This window comes from Oncorhynchus masou, chromosome 24 (assembly GCF_036934945.1).
Source record: "Oncorhynchus masou masou isolate Uvic2021 chromosome 24, UVic_Omas_1.1, whole genome shotgun sequence".
NCBI lineage: Eukaryota > Metazoa > Chordata > Actinopteri > Salmoniformes > Salmonidae > Oncorhynchus > Oncorhynchus masou.
Genome location: NC_088235.1, coordinates 16,287,517 through 16,305,284, shown reverse-complemented (window position 1 = coordinate 16,305,284; position 17,768 = coordinate 16,287,517). Strand labels below are relative to the sequence as shown.

Below are 17,768 nucleotides of genomic sequence, written 5' to 3'. Positions count from 1 at the left end.
AATGTTTTGTAAATGTGAACATATTTAGGTGGTTTAAATGATTAACTTTCCTACTAAACTTCCAAAATCTTTCCAATATATTCATTATTCTACTAACTATGAGACATGTTTCCCAGAATGTACATTTCATGCATATACATTCAAACACCATCACAAAAGTGAGTACGGAGTCCATTTATTGAGTACGGAGTCCAATTGTAAAGGTTTCTCAGGCAGTATTTGAAGCATCTAAATATACTGTAGTGTAACCTACCAATCAATGTACAGTGCCTTGCGAAAGTATTCGGCCCACTTGAACTTTGCGACCTTTTGCCACATTTCAGGCTTCAAACATAAAGATATGTTAATTTTGCACGCCCAATTTTTCAGTTTTTGATTTGTTAAAAAAGTTTTAAATATCCAATAAATGTCGTTCCACTTCATGATTGTGTCCCACTTGTTGTTGATTCTTCACAAAAAATACAGTTTTATATCTTTATGTTTGAAGCCTGAAATGTGGCAAAAGGTCGCAAAGTTCAAGGGGGCCGAATACTTTCGCAAGGCACTGTATATCAAGTGCCGTCGAGGGCACAATCTTACCATGGAGCATAAATAAGAGCTTTCCTATCTATGCCAAAATCCTTGGCCTCTGATGAAGACTGTAGAACTGTCATCATCACATGCTTCAGTATTAACCCTTCTCACTAGGAGCATTTGTGTTCCCACTCTGGTCAACAATGGAAAAGGATCCGACCCTGGTTACCAATGTAGCTGACCAATGTAGAGAGAGCCAAAGTGTGTATGGTCCATAGACCATTTATGCCAAAAACGTGGTTTATCCCTGGAAGCAGGACACAGGAGAGCTGAATAGATCATGTGAGACAAACGCGAGAGACAAGAATTAATAAAATAAATAATCACAACAAACAGCAAATATGAACATCCTGACAGTCTGAAGCAGGGTGCTCTGCAATCATCGTGCTATTGACAGGGATAATGAGCCATTTCTGTATGAAATTAGAGGGTCCTGCCTTGATGACTGTTTCACATTTATATAACTTGTTCTCTAGATTTCTGTAGTCTTCAACTTATTACTTTGAATAAAACACTTCTTGTCCCAGAATGACATGCTAGCTAGTGCTAAAACTATCTGCTCCTGATAGCTAACAACATATCTACTCTTTGTAACTACTGTAGCTAGCTACATTACTAGTTAACGTTTGGTTACAAATTAATAAAAAAAATACTGTACCTGATAGAAGATGGTCGGACTGAGATTTTGCAAAAGTTTGCAATAATGTACATTGCTAACAAACAAAAATGTGGTCAGACGAAATAATTATATACATTAAGTAAAAACTAGCTCCTCTTATGACAGAGATTGATGATCTCAAAAACTAAAGCATATAGCTACAGCCCACATGCTAGAGAGGGGTTCAGACGATAGACTCCTTAGCTAGCCAGCTTGCTACATTAAAAAAAATATATTATATATTTCTCATCTGTTCATGAATCAGATGGAAATGAAAATGTTTTTTCTCAAGTCAGTAGCATTAGTGCTTTCCTTCATTTATGAGTAGGTTTATTTGTGTAACTAATGAGGAAAATAATGATAGCTAGCCTAGTTAACGTTACTTGATTAGCTTGCTAAAGTTAACTAAGTTGGCTAGTTTTCTATCTGCAGTGCCTTGCAAAAGTATTTACCCTGCATGGCATTTTTCCAATTTTGTTGCATTACAACCTGTAAAATAAATATATTTTTATTTGGATTTCATGTAATGGACATACACAAAAGTGTCCAAATTGGTGAAGTAAAATGAAAAAATGACTTGTTTCAAAAAATTCAAATAAATAAGAAACAGAAAACTGGTACGTTCATATGTATTCACCCGTTTTGTTATGAAGCCCCTAAAACATATATGGTGTAGCCGATTACCTTCAGAAGTCACAGAATTAGTTAAAGAAAGTTTGTGTGCAATCTAAGTGTCACATGATCTGTCACATGATCTCAGTATATATGCACCTGTTCTGAAAGACCCCAGAATCTGCAACACCACCAAGCAAGCGACACTATGAAGACCAAGGAGCTCTCCAAACAGGTCTGGGACAAAGTTGTGGAGAAGTACAGATCAGGGTTGGGTTATAAAAAAATATATTAACTTTGAACATCCCACGGGGCACCATTAATCCATTATACATTTTTTTGAAAGAATATGGCACCAAAACAAACCCGCCAAGAGAGGGCCGCCCAGCAAAACTCACAGACCAGGCAAGGAGGGAATTAATCAGAAAGGCAACAAAGCGACCAAGATAACACTGAAGGGGCTGCAACGCTCCACAGCGGAGATTGGAATATCTGTCCATAGGACCACTTTAAGCTGAACACTCCACAAAGTTGGGCTTTACGGAAGAGTGGCCAGAAAGACGCCATTGCTTAAAGAAAAAAATAAGCAAACGTTTGGTGTTCGCCAAAAGGCATGTGGGAGACTCCCAAATATATGAAAGAAGGTATGCTGGTCAGATGAGACTAAAATTGAGCTTTTTGGCCATCAAGGAAAACGCTATGTCTGTGGCGAACCCAACACCTCTCATCGACTTGAGAACACCATAAGCATGCTGCTAAATCAACACTTGAGTGGTTTAATGGGAAACATTTCAATGTCTTGGAATGGCCTAGTCAAAGTCCAGACCTCAATCCAATTGAGAATCTGTGGTATGATTGCTGTGCACCAGCGGAACCCATCCAACTTGAAGGAGCTGAAGCAGTTTTGCCTTGAAGAATGGGCAAAAATCCTAGTGGCTAGATGTGCCAAGCTTATAGAGACATACCCAAAAGATGTGCAGCTGTAATTGCTGCAAAAAGCTATGCATGAATAGTTATGCATGCTCAAGTTCTGTTTTTTGTCTTATTTCCTGTTTGTTTCACAATAAAGGTTCAATTTAATTCTAGGTTGTAAGGCAGCAAAATAGGAAAAATGCCAAGGGGGTGTATACTTTCGCAAGCCACTGTAATTGTGTTCTTGCTTGCCGATTTACTCAGCTATAGTAGCTAGCTTGCTAACGTTAAATGGTTTGCTAATGTTAGTTAGCTAGCTAGCTAACAACATTGACTAACGTTATATGTACATTAAGAGGAGAAAGAATCCCCTTTATTGAATGTCAAGAGCTTTTGGCTTAATCTGTGTCCGTCCCTATGGGTCTTTCTGTCTGTACTCCCATAAATACTTGACAAGCATATATTTAAAAAACTTTATCAGAATTATAAAAGGGACTGTTCTGTATGCTGCATCTTCCACATGCTATTTCACTACGATGCTCGTTCTCTGATTAAATAGTTTTTTAAACCAAGCCAGTGGTTTTGACAGGAAGATAACACATGAGTATCACATGTGTATAGAGTATCACAAAATGTCACAAATGGTGGCAGACAACATCCGGTGCTGACCTTTCTATACAGTCCAAACATGAAGGCAATGCACCACCCTTACTGTACTGTACAGGATAACGCAAATATACATCATATCAGACCTCCAGTTATAGTGCCACTCCTAGCCAACAGCCATGCAGAAAAACAATCCTCAAGAGAACATAGAAGAAGGAATGAGCACAGACTGATTAGATTGGAGAGAGATGGAGGGGAGTGGAGGGTAGTGGAGGGGAGTGGAGGGGAGTGGAGCGGAGGGGAGTTGAGGGTAGTGGAGGGGGAGTGGAGGAATTAGAGGGGAGTGGAGTGGAGGGTAGTGGAGGGGGAGTGGAAGGGGATTGGAGGGAAGTGGAGGGAATTGGAATGGGAGTGGGGAGGAGATTGGAGTGGAGTGGAGGGCATTGGAAGGGGCTTGGAAGGGAGTGGAGTGGAGGGTACTGGAGTGGAATGGAGGAGATTGGATGGGGAGTAGATGGGATTGGAGGGTAGTGGAGGGGAGTGGAGGGCAGTGGAAGGGGAGTGGAGGATAGTGGAAAGGATTGAAAGGGGAGTGGATGTGATTTTACCCCAGGGCAGAGACAAGAGAATGGAGAAAGAGTTCAGACCCACACAACACAATCACCACTGTTAATACAATATTGACATGCACTAATGGCCTGAGCTCTGAGACTGACTGGGCAGTGTGGCGGGGGCTGCTGGTGTTTGTATGTCTGTGTGTTAGAGGGGTAGGGGCAGCGAGGCAAGGCAGAGATCGCGTGGAGGGTCTGGCCGTAGCCGCCGCTCTAGCCTCTTCACGACCCACTTTAGACTGAACAGCTAAACACACAAACCGTCCTATTTGTCTGTATGTATTAAGCTCAGACACTTGACCACTGCAACGCTTAAACCCCTCAGAAGGACCAGACACGGAAGCTTTAAAGACCCATAAAGACACACACATCCATACACGCATGCACACACAGACAACACACACACACACATCAGCCTTTAAACAATACCAGTACAATAGTACTAGCCTTTCACCAAACCCCTGTGAACATCCCCCTCTGAACATCCTCCTCTGAACATCCCCCTCTGAACATCCTCCTCTGAACATCCTCCTCTGAACATCCCCCTCTGAACATCCTCCTCTGAACATCCTCCTCTGAACATCCTCCTCTGAACATCCTCCTCTGAACATCCTCCTCTGAACATCCTCCTCTGAACATCCTCCTCTGAACATTCTCCTCTGAACATCCTCCTCTGAACATCCTCCTCTGAACATCCTTCTGTGAACATCCTCCTCTGAACATCCTCCTCTGAAAATCCTTCTGTGAACATCCTCCTCTGAACATCCTCCTCTGAACATCCTTCTGTGAACATCCTCCTCTGAACATCCTCCTCTGAACATCCTTCTGTGAACATCCTCCTCTGAACATCCTTCTGTGAACATCCTCCTCTGAACATCCTCCTCTGAACATCCTTCTGTGAACATCCTCCTCTGAACATCCTTCTGTGAACATCCTCCTCTGAACATCCTCCTGTGAACATCCCCCTGTGAACATCCTCCTCTGAACATCCTTCTGTGAACATCCTCCTCTGAACATCCTCCTCTGAACATCCTTCTGTGAACATCCTCCTCTGAACATCCTCCTCTGAACATCCTTCTGTGAACATCCTCCTCTGAACATCCTTCTGTGAACATCCTCCTCTGAACATCCTTCTGTGAACATCCTCCTCTGAACATCCTCCTCTGAACATCCTCCTCTGAACATCCTCCTCTGAACATCCTCCTCTGAACATCCTCTTGTGAACATCCTCTTTTCCGTTAAATTCTATTTCTGTACTAATCAGTTGCACAGTAGTAAAGAAGAACATAGGAGTTTGGTACAGGGTTTAACATCCTGGTTAGAACATGGTTGGTGCTAGGGCCCGCACCAGTAAATGGCTTCTCTTTTGGTCTCTTCTGCTTAGATCATGCTTCTCTGGATAATATGTTGAGGTGTAATAGGGACAGGAACACCTTGGATAAAGCCATTCTCTTCTAAATGACAGAGGAGAGGGTTTCATGGAAATTGGACTTCCCTTGGAGAGACTTTAAGTCATTACATTCAATCTCCCACCAACAATACACAGCATCTGAAACCAGGCCTTACGCTAGTTTTACTTAGGAGCCATTTCAATCACCGGGTTGTCCAAGATTCCAGGCAAGGGAGAACGAAAGGAGAGAGGAGTAGATCCCAAATGATACCTTATTCCCAATATCCTTCACTACTTTTGACTAAAGCCATATGGGGCCTGGTCAAAAGTAGTGTACTATATAATTCATATAATTCATAGGATGCCATTTGGGACACGGGGCTAAATTCCAATTTTTGGTAGTTAAATGGTGCTAACACCATCAGATAGTACACTATCTCTCTCCCATCCCATGCTTTATGATTGACAGGTGATCAATGCATTGTGTGTGTGTGTTTGCTCATTTGTGTGTGTGTATGTGTGGCATCATACCGTACGATTCAGGATTGTGATTGGGGATGGGGACCAGGGACTGTGAAATAAAGTTTCTCTCCGTCTTGAGGAGGCAGTGTACGGCCGGGTGCCCATGACGACTCACCAAAGAAAGCTCCGAAATGGTGTCTGTGACTCGCTCTCCTCAGATGCATGCCAAATGGCATCCTATTCCCAATACAGTGCACTACTTTGACCAGAGCCCTGTGGGATACCTTGTGGGATACCCTGTGGCTTCTGGTAAAAAAAATAGTGCACTGTATAGGGAATAGGATACCATTTGGGAAGTTGTCTCCTCTTCCTCAGATACTGTACGTATTGGTTTCATTGTAAAATGGCTGCTGTGCATCCCAGCTAGCTAATGCATTCGGTAAAAATGTTGTTCCATACTCATTCACTCCTTATTTCACTCTTGAGGTGCTTGAAATTGTCTGTCTGTCTGTCTGTCTGTCTGTCTGTCTGTCTGTCTGTCTGTCTGTCTGTCTGGCTGTCTGGCTGTCTGTCTGTCTCTCTCTCAATTTCAAATTCAATTTCAAGCTGCTTTATTGGATATTGTGTCAATATTGCCAAAGCAACAATATATACAATATACATTGTAACAAAATTATAAATGGTAGCAAATAATAATATAACATGGTAGTAAATAATAATACAAAATTAAAAACAACAATAATAACAATAAAATGGTAACAGTCAATAGTAGAAATGTAATAAATATAAAATCAAATTATGGAAAGTGAAACTATAACTAACTTATAACTAAATAACGGTCATCTTCTCCTTTATATCAGTACAACAACTGCCATCACTAAACTGCTATCACTACCATTACCACCCATATTTGGAATGATAAACAGCAATAATAATAGTAATAACAATAATAGTAATAATAAGTAAGTTACTGCTTACTATGCAGATGTTATTATTCAGTGTCCCTCAAGCTATGGCAGGAAAATACATATTTGGCTGCAAGAGGAGCCATTGCTCCTTCTCTATAACGTAACACTCTCTCTCTCTCTCTCTCCCTCTCCCTCTCTCTCCTCTCTCTCCCCCTCTCTCTCTCTCTCTCTCTCTCTCTCTCTCTCTCTCTCTCTCTCTCTCTCTCTCCTCTCTCTCTCCTCTCTCTCTCCCCTTTCTCTCTCTCTCTCTCTCTCTCTCTCTCTCTCTCTCTCTCTCTCTCCTCTCTCTCCTCTCTCTCTCTCCCTCTCTCTCTCTCTCTGTCTCTCTCTCTCTCTCTCTCTGCTTTATTGGCTTGGGAAACATATGTTTACATTGGCAAGTGAAATGGATAGACACAAGTGATCCCCATGATAAGCTATGAATGAAGAGGCATTGTTTTCACTTCACTCTATACTCCTAAATGAAACACTGCTTTTTAAAGTTACTTTCTTACAGTATCACCTCCATTGCATGCAGAAATGCTTGCACATACAAGCATGCACACACTGCATGGATTAGTCACTTTCTGATGCTGTGTGTGTGTGGGAATGGTGTCTGTTTCCGTGTGTGTGGGAATGGTGTCTGTTTCTGTGTGTGTTTGGGGGAATGGTGTCTGTTTCTCTCTGTGTGTGAATGGTGTCTGTTTCTCTCTGTGTGTGAATGGTGTCTGTTTCTCTGTGTGTGTGTGTGTGTGTGTGTGTGTGTGTGTGTGTGTGTGTGTGTGTGTGTGTGTGTGTGTGTGTGTGTGTGTGTGTGTGGCAATGGTGTGTGTGTGTGTGTGTGTGTGGGGGGGAATGGTGTCTGTTTCTGTGTGTGTGGGAATGGTGTCTGTTTCTGTGTGTGTGTGGGAATGGTGTCTGTTTCTGTGTGTGCGTGGGAATGGTGTCTGTTTCTGTGTGTGCGTGGGAATGGTGTCTGTTTCTCTCTGTGTGTGAATGGTGTCTGTTTCTCCCTGTGTGTGTGTGTGTGTGTGTGTGTGTGTGTGTGTGTGTGTGTGTGTGTGTGTGTGTGTGTGTGTGTGTGTGTGTGTGTGTGTGTGTGTGTGTGTGTGTGTGTGTGTGTGTGTGTGTGTGTGTGTGTGTGGATGTGGGAATGGTGTCTGTTTCTCTCTGTGTGTGAATGGTGTCTGTTTCTCCCTGTGTGTGTGTGTGTGTGTGTGTGTGTGTGTGTGTGTGTGTGTGTGTGTGTGTGTGTGTGTGTGTGTGTGTGTGTGTGTGTGTGTGTGTGTGTGTGTGTGTGTGTGTGTGTGTGTGTGTGTGTGTGTGTGTGTGTGTGTGTGGATGTGGGAATGGTGTCTGTTTCTGTGTGTGTGTGTGGGAATGGTGTCTGTTTCTGTGTGTGTGGGAATGGTGTCTGTTTCTGTGTGTGTGGGAATGGTGTATGTTTCTCTCTGTGTGTGAATGGTGTCTGTTTCTCTCTGTGTGGGAATGGTGTCTGTTTCTCTCTGTGTGTGAATGGTGTCTGTTTCTCTCTGTGTGTGTGTGTGTGTGTGTGTGTGTGTGTGTGTGTGTGTGTGTGTGTGTGTGTGTGTGTGTGTGTGTGTGCCAGCCAGCCAGTCAGCCAGCCAGCCAGACAGCCAGCCAGCCAGCCAGCCAGCCAGCCAGGCCCAAAGAGAGATTTACTGCTGTGAGAAGAAATTAACCAGACCTGTTCTCACTAACGCCTCCTGTGAATAAACCTGCCACCCTGCTGGATACAGGACATGCATTATGCCCCAGATAAAGGCCTCTACCACTACCACACCATAACACACACATCTCGCTGGATGATGAATATGGATGTTCCTCTCCTGTATCCCTCTACTTTGTTCCTATTCCTTTCCTTTAAATGAACAGAACAGGAGTTAGATATACAGTATACTGTATATCTCAACATCTCCTTATTCACAACCCTTCCAAACAGTATAATCCTCTCTCTCTCTCTCTCTCTCTCTCTCTCTCTCTCTCTCTCTCTCTCTCTCTCTCTCTCTCTCTCTCTCTCTCTCTCTCTCTCATTGCCATTCAGCAGTTTACTCCATCCTCCCCTTACAGCATGAACCACTGCCAATGAAGATAATGACTACCGCACACTCTCCCCTTGTCCCTTGTGCATATTTTGCATAGCAAAGTAGGCTATTTGCTTCAATTAATACAAGCATTCCCACATTCTCCCAGTATTGATGTCTCTGTATGGCTCATCATTAATAAGAAAACATTCGCCCTTTCTCCTTCTCTCCTCATTGCCCATATATTTCCTCGTCTCCTCATACAACATTTAGGATAGTGCACCACTTTTGACCAGAACCATATGGGCTATGTTCAAAAGTCGTGAACTACCTAGGGAATATGCTGTATTTGCAACACATCTTGTCTGTTCACACATAATGATCCACATTAATCATAAATATCATACTATTCAACATGAAGGCAATAACAATGTATATACAATACCAGTTAAAAGTTTGGACACACCTATTCATTCAAGGGTTTTTCTATAGTTTTACTATTTTCTACATTGTAGAATAATAGTGAAGAAGTCAAAACTATGACAAAACACATGGAATCATGTAGTAACCGAACAAGTGTTAAACAAATAAAATAGATTTTAGATTCTTCAAAGTAGCCACCCTTTGCCTTGATGACAGCTTTGCACACTCTTGGCATTCTCTCAACCAGCTTCATGAGGTAGTCACCTGGAATGCATTTCAATTAACATGTGTGCCCAGTTTTTTTGTTTTTTTTATACCTTTATTTCAACAAGGAACACAGACTGAGACCAAGGTCTCTTTTACAGCTGGGCCCTGGGTATACATGTTTACACATACAGTTTAGGTACAATGATTAAGAAATTACACAAGACAAACAAAACGATCACAGATAACAAAAAACATACAGCAACAGATTACATTTACACACAGGTTATTCCCCTAACAGGTTATTCCCTAACAGCACAATCATTTACCCGAAACAGTTACAAGGAATACAAAAATAAAAATCCTCCAATAAATGTTTACAATTGGCGACAAGAGTCCCAAGTTTAAGTTTAGTCTGCAGGCTCTTCCATAGACAAGGAGCGTAACAGGAAAAGGCAACCATACCCAACTCTGTGGAAACCACATGGGCCTCAAGTGGAATCCAAGCTTGGGACCTGGTTTTACGATTTCTAATTCTAATATTGATGAGGGATGATAAATAAGAAGGTAGTTTATGCAGAAGTGCTTTACAGACAAACACGAGAGCATGTTGTTCTCGTCTCACGTACAGCGAAGTCCAACCCACATTTTGATATAAAATTCAATGGTGAGATATGTAGCTAGCATCTGTAATAAACCTAAGTGAACAATGATAAGTAGCATCCAGTGATTTAAGCATGGATGCCGTAGCGTGCATGTAAATAATATCCCCATAATCTATAACAGACATAAAAGTAGCTTGCACAATTTGTCTTCTATTTGTAGAGGACAAACATGTCCTGTTTCTATAGAGGAAACCCAGCTTGATTTTTAGCCATTTACAAAGTTCGTCAATATGCATTTTAAAAGACAGTTCATCATCCAACCACATCCCTAAGTATTTACAGTGGGGAGAACAAGTATTTGATACACTGCCAATTTTGCAGGTTTTCCTACTTACAAAGCATGTAGAGGTCTGTAATTTTTATCAAAGGTACACTTCAACTGTGAGAGATGGAATCTAAAACAAAAATCCAGAAAATCACATTGTATGATTTTTAAGTAATTAATTTGCATTTTATTGCATGACATAAGTATTTGATCACCTACCATCCAGTAAGAATTCTGGCCCTCACAGACCTGTTAGTCTTTCTTTAAGAAGCCCTCCTGTTCTCCACTCATTGCCTGTATTAACTGCACCTTTTTGAACTCGTTACCTGTATAAAAGAGTGTCCACACACTCAATCAAACAGACTCCAACCTCTCCACAATTGCCGAGAGCTGTGTAAGGGATAAATTGTAGACCTGCACAAGACTGGCATGGGCTACAGGACAATAGGCAAGCAGCTTGGTGAGAAGACAACAACTGTTGGGGCAATTATTAGAAAATGGAAGAAGTTCAAGAGGACGGTCTTTGCTGCTTTGCTGGTGACACTGTCTGTGATTTATTTAGAATTCAAGGCACACATCCAGCATAGCTACCACAATACTCTGCAGGGATACACCATCCCGTCTGTTTTGCGCTTAGTGGGACTATCATTTGTGTTTCAACAGGACAATGACCCAACACACCTCCTGGATTTGTAAGTGCTATTTGAGCAATGAGGAGAGTGATGGAGTGCTGCATCAGATGACCTGGCCTCCACAATCACCTGACCTCAACCCAATTGAGATGGTTTGGGATGAGTTGGTGAAGAGTGAAGAGTGACGGAAAAACAGCCAACAAGTGCTCAGCATATGTGGGAACTCCTTCAAGACTGTTGGAAACGCATTCCTCATGAACCTGGTTGATAGTAAGTCCGCTAGAGTCAAGTTCTGTGACCCCACAGAAATCAAATTAGCATAATAAAATAATCCCCATCAAAATCTGTCAGTTTAAACTTGAGATATTAGTTTTTTTTTGCATTGGATTCGTCTTAGTCCAAAACCTGCTGATGTCGCACTTCTGCATCTTCGGTGAAAGTTGGCAGAACTAGAGTGGTGTTTGTCAGACCATGAGATATCCGAAAATTGGTCTACTCACTAAGTCATCTGTATAGCCCGAATGGTTTGGCCTACAAACTAGTATGACACCTCTACGGAAAGATGAGACTGAAGTTGGTACAGCCTATCTGCCAACTTCTGTCTGTAACTTCCAAACAGTTTGGGTTACACGTGAGGTGAGACTCTCATGGACAACAAGATGCCAAGAGTGTGCAAAGCTGTCATCAAGGCAAAGGGTGACTTCTTTGAAGAATCTCAAATATAAAATATATTTAGATATTTTTACACTTTTTGGTTACCACACAATTCCATATGTGTTACTTTATAGTTTTGATGTCTTCACTATTATTCTACAATGTAGAAAATAGTCAAATTAAATATATATCAGTGGAGGCTCCTTAGAGCAGGAAGGGGAGGACCATCCTCCTTAGTGAATTTAATCTATTTTATTTTATTGTGAAACATTTAACATTGTCATGCTGAAATAGGAAAGGGCCCTCGCCAAACTGTTGACAAAAAGTTGGAAGCACAGAATTGTCGAGAATGTAATTGTATGCTGTAGCGTTAACATTTCCCTTCACTGGAACTAAGGGGCCTAACCTGAACCATTAAATACAGCCCGAGACAATTGTTCCTCCACCAAACTTTACAGTTAGCACTTTACATTGAGACAGGTAGCATTCTCTTGGAATCCGCCAAACCCAGATTAATCCTTTGGACTGTCAGTTGGTGAAGCGTGATTCATCAATCTAGACAACACGTTTCCGCACCTCCAGAGTCCAATGGCGGCAAGCTTTATACCCCTCCAGCGAACGCTTAGCATTGAGCATGGTTATCTTAGGCTTGGATGCGGCTGCTCGGCCAAGGCAAGTAATTACATGAAGCTCCCGAAAAACAGTTATTGTGCTGATGTTGCTTCCAGAGGCAGTTTTGAACTCGGTAGTGAGTGGTACAAAAGAGGACAGAGAAGTTTTATGCGCTACGTACTTCAGCACTCAACAGTCCCGCTTTGTGAGATTCTGTGGCCTACCACTTTGCGGCTGAGCCACTGTTACTCCTAGACATTTCCATTCCACAATAATAGCACTTGAGCGGGGCAGCTGTAGTAGGGCAGAAATCTGACAAACTGACTTGTTGGAAAGGTAGCATCCTATGACGGTGCCACGTTTAAAGTCACTGAGCTCTTCGATAAGGCCATCCTACTGCTAATGTTTGTCTATGGAGATTGCATGGCTGTGTGCTCGATTGTATACATCTGTCTGCAATGGGTGTGGCTGAAATAGCTGAACCCACATATGTTTGTGTGTATATACTGTATCTAGAACAATAGCTTTCAACTTACTATCTTGTCAACAACGTATGGAAATGAAATACATGTAAATGTGTTCATCCAATGCCAGGTCAAGCAAGCCATTCACCGATTTACCAATAAGAATGCACCAATAACAATGCACCAATATCAATGCACATTTCATTGCATTCGTCTATTTTGCTTTGAAATAGCTCTCTTCTGCCCTCTAGTGGAACAAAGTATGCATTCCAAATGTCACCCTATTCCAATAGTGCACTTTTGACAAGAGCCCTATGGGCCCTCGTCATAAGTAGTGCACTAGGGAATAGGGTGCCATTTGAGATGCAGTAACATTCTTTAATATAAGGCTATACAGCTCACTACAGTAGTGTCCATTCAGTCACGCCTCATAGTACATGTAAAGTGGCTGTTCCACTGGATGTCAGAAGGTGAATTCACCAATTTGTAAGTCGCTCTGGATAAGAGCGTCTGCTAAATGACTTAAATGTAAATGTACATGTTATGTCCTGTTGACAGGTTGTTTTTCTGGCAACATCAAACAGATAAGAAGGCAAAGAAAAGATATCACAAACAGCCACCGTCCCATCACCGATAAGGACATGGCCCAGCTCCAAAACTCCCAGGCTCTGAATCCCGGTACACCAAGTGGTCTGGTCCAGAAAGTGTGGTTGAACCTCCAGATATATCTGGGTCAAGGAGGGGAACAGACAACTAAAAGTCATTCCTTGTAAAAACAGACGAGAACTTTCTAAGGTGTGTTGTTCACAGCCTGTTTGTGTTATTTCAAAGTTGGACTCGTAATTAGGCTACTGGAAAACAATATTTCTTACAATGCATTCACTCTCAGATACACCACTCGAGCATATAACAAGGCCACAATGAATCCTCTGGACCCAAGGGAGAGGGGCAGGGAGTCCAAGAGGGTTTTCATGTTTGAGCAGCCAGGGAACCCGCTATGCCCAATGGCATCACCAGGGAAATATCTATCGAAATATCTATCTATCTAATATCTATCGAAATGCCCGGAGAACACCCTTGCATTTTATCTCCACCCAAGAAGAGGAGAGTGTATCAGGGACTCGATCAGAGCCGATGGGTGGGAACTATCTGGCAGCACTTCTACCCAAGTTGTGCAGGGCAGCGGGAACAACTGCATACACAAATCACAGCATCAGGACCACAGGACCAGAAACACAGTTTCAAGACCAGAAACTGACCGTACAAAAGGCTGGTTTAGAAGCGAGGGAGATTATGTCAGTGAGAGGGCATCGGTGCGTAGGTTCACTCCTTAGCTAATGCCATCCCTCAATGACAGACAGAAAATGCTGGAGAAACATCAAGGCCGAAAACTAAGACCACACTGCAGCACCATCAGCACCCACAAGGCTGATGCAAGGCAGCAGAAGTAGTAGCACAGACTCCTACAGACATTTCAACCAATGCACTGTCCAAGTGAATGTACAGATAAATGTGACATACAATAAGTAGCTATAGCTATAGGCTGGGTTTCTGTTTAGCACTTTGTGACATCAGCTGATTTAAAAATACATGTGATTGATGGAGCTATGTCAGCGGTGGGGGTTAACAACAATAATGTAGGGTTTCATTTATTAAAATTAGATCAAATGAATGTCATGGATTGTCTTTCCTTTTCCTGAACAGCATCCTGACAAGAGAGCACATTTTCTCTGCAAAATCACACATCATAATCATTGCTATGGATGGATACAAATAAAGCCAACTACAAAACAACTGCTTGGCTGTTATTCTGGCTGCACTTTTTGACGTGACTGTATTTAACCATAGTTGGCTAGCTAGCAAGCAAAGGATAAGAACGTTGCCAGCCAGTACGGCAATGGAACATTTAGAATGAACAACTGGGTCACATCCATAAATACAGAACAAAAATACTGAACGACTGGGTCACGTCCATAAATGCAGAATGGGGGCCTAAAAACACCATGCCAATATATCCTCCAAACACCGGCTTCTCGGGTTTAATAGCATTGTCCTTTTGTATTGCCAGAGGCCACAGTCATATACAGTGGTATGTATTCATGGATACAAATAAAAAATTAACAGATAAAAAAATAAAAAACATACAAATAATGTATATTTTGTTTCTCTGCTTCATAAGTTTCCTTCAATTCACAAGAAGCTGAATATATATCTCACTGATGAAAGCTTCCGAATGAGCGAAACAGCGCCCCTCTGTCTCTGTGTAGACCATCTATCTGATGTCGACTGGTAAAAAGAGTCTACTGTTGTCACCTGTAGCATTGAATACAAGGGAACCGAGAGAGCATTTGGCCTCCCTTAATATTTTTTTGTATAAAAGAATAGGCAATCAGAGTTGAGCAAAACTGAGTGAGCTCAACTGTGAATGGTCAAGGGAAGCCAGTTTGGATTTGGCTTCACACCAAACACATCACATCAAAAACCAAAGAAACATTATTTTTTGTATCTCGTTGTGTTGTTATCCTTTGGTGGCTAGCTAGCTAAAACTGGCCAATTCTTAAATTAGCCATGGATGGAGATAGAGATTTGGAGTTGTGGTTTTACTTAATTATATATATATATATATATATATATATATATATATATATATATATATATATATATATATATATATATATATATATATATATATATATAGATATCATGGTGGTATATGAACTACCAGGTTATAGAGCAAACAACAAAAGTATCACAACACATGCTTTCCTGGCTTGGCTTCCCCAGTGATTTTACCCACACACCGCTACTGGTAATATAATCATGAGTTTTCAAACTGGAATATAATACGTGCTGATGAGAACAGAGTGGTTCTAAAGGACATCAGTACTAAAGTGTCTGGAGAAGAAAAGTGCTCCAATGTCCAAATTAAACTTGTTTGTCATTGCCGCCATGATGACGACAACACTTACCTTTCGTCGACTCTTCTGGCATAATGGCCACTCAGTCAAGATACAATTTATATATGCAACTCAGCGTGTGGAACTCAATGTATGAAATGTGGAGTTCATAGCAAGACAAAAGCAAACTTGATGTGTGTTTTGTGATGGTTTACAACAAATGGTGACACAAAAGACAAAATGCATTCTTATATACTGTAGGGCACTGTAGGTTGCACACACTGATTATAGATGTTTCTATTGTTCTTGACTGTACTGTGTGTGTGTGTGTGTGTGTGTGTGTGTGTGTGTGTGTGTGTGTGTGTGTGTGTGTGTGTGTGTGTGTGTGTGTGTGGTGTGTGTGTGTGTGTGTGTGTGTGTGTGTGTGTGTGTGTGTGTGTGTGTGTGTGTGTGTGTGTGTGTGTGTGTGTGTGTGTGTGTGTGTGTGTGTATATGTGTGTGCTTGTGTATGTGTGTGCACATACATAAAGCAGTTGAAAGGTGTGTCTTACCGTCGTTGCAGAGTGGCCCTCCGAAAGATGTCATGCTACAGTCACAGTTGAACCCCTCCCACTGCTGCAGGCACACACCCTGATTGGCACATGAGTCCTCCTGGCATGTTGTACTGGGGCCTGGGCACAGGGGGAGAGGGAGGGATCACTTAAAATATGCGATTGGAATTTAAAATTAATCACTTATATATGATTACAAGCATAATCCAACTTAATCTTTGCAGTCCATTTACCAGTTTATATACTGTCACATGGTATTTGTCAGCATGAGACAAACATACCTGTACCTACATATACATGCTACCTCAACTAACCGGTGCCCCTGCACATTGACTCTGTACCGGCAGCACCTTGTATATATTGTTATTTATGTTTTACTGCTGCTCTTAAAACGTGTTACTTTTATCTGTTTTATTGATTTGATAACCTCTCTGTCTCTGTCTCTGTCTCTGTCTCTCTCTCTCTCTCTCTCTCTCTCTCTCTCTCTCTCTCTGTGTCTCTCTATCTGTCTCTCTCTGTCTCTCTCTCTGTGTGTCTCTCTCTGTCTCTCTCTCTCTCTCTCTCTCTCTCTCTCTCTCTCTGTGTGTCTCTCTCTCTCTCTCTCTCTCTATCTCTCTCTCTCTGTGTCTCTCTATCTGTCTCTCTCTGTCTCTCTCTCTGTGTGTCTCTCTCTGTCTCTCTCTCTCTCTCTCTCTCTCTCTCTGTGTGTCTCTCTCTCTCTCTCTCTCTCTCTCTGTGTGTCTCTCTCTCCCTGTCTCTCTCTATCTGTCTCTCTCTCTGTGTGTCTCTCTCGCTCTCTCTCTCTCTCTCTGTGTGTCTCTCTGTGTCTCTCTCTCCCTGTATCTCTCTATGTGTGTCTCTCTCTCTCTGTGTCTCTCTCTATCTGTCTCTCTCTGTCTCTCTCTGTCTCTCTCTCTCTCTCTCTCTCTCTGTGTGTCTCTCTCTCCCTGGCACTCTCTATCTGTCTATCTGTCTCTCTCTGTGTCTCTCTTTGTCTCTCTCTCTGTCTCTCTCTCTGTGTCTCTCTCTCTGTCTCTCTCTCTCCCTGTCTCTCTCTATCTGTCTCTCTCTATCTGTCTCTCTCTTCAATTGAATTCAATTCAAGGAGCTTTATTGGCATGGGAAACATGTTAAAACATTGCCAAATCAAGTGAAGTAGATAATATATGAAAGTGAAAAAAACAAAAATTAACAGTAGACATTACACCCATAGAAGTTCCAAAAGAATAAAGACATTACAAATGGCATATCATTTATATATACAGTGTTGTAACAATGTGCAAATATCTCTCTGTCGCTCCATGTGTCTGTATATATCTCACTCTCTCTGTGTCTCTTTATATGTCTCTGTATATATCTCACTGTCTCTGTGTCTCTGTATATATCTCACTCTCTCTGTATCTCTTTATATGTCTCTGTATATGTCTCTCTCTCTCTATGTGTCTCTTTATGTCTCTGTATATATCTCACTCTCTGTGTGTCTCTTTATATGTCTCTGTATGTCTCTCTCTCTATGTTTCTCTTTATATGTCTTTGTATGTCTCTCTCTCTATGTGTATCTTTATGTCTCTGTATATATCTCTCT

The 17,768-nt window shown here is 41.8% G+C and overlaps 1 protein-coding gene across 2 annotated transcripts in view; it reads right to left on the bottom strand.

The window, feature by feature from the left end:
* LOC135511864 (neurexin-1a-like) overlaps nucleotides 1–17,768 on the bottom strand; it is a 918,691-nt gene that overhangs the window by 464,252 nt on the left and 436,671 nt on the right. For both annotated transcript variants that reach the window (XM_064933362.1, XM_064933358.1), the window contains one exon: nucleotides 16,184–16,303. In XM_064933362.1, the coding sequence (XP_064789434.1) occupies nucleotides 16,184–16,303 (120 nt within the window). The remainder of the gene's footprint in view (nucleotides 1–16,183; nucleotides 16,304–17,768) is intronic.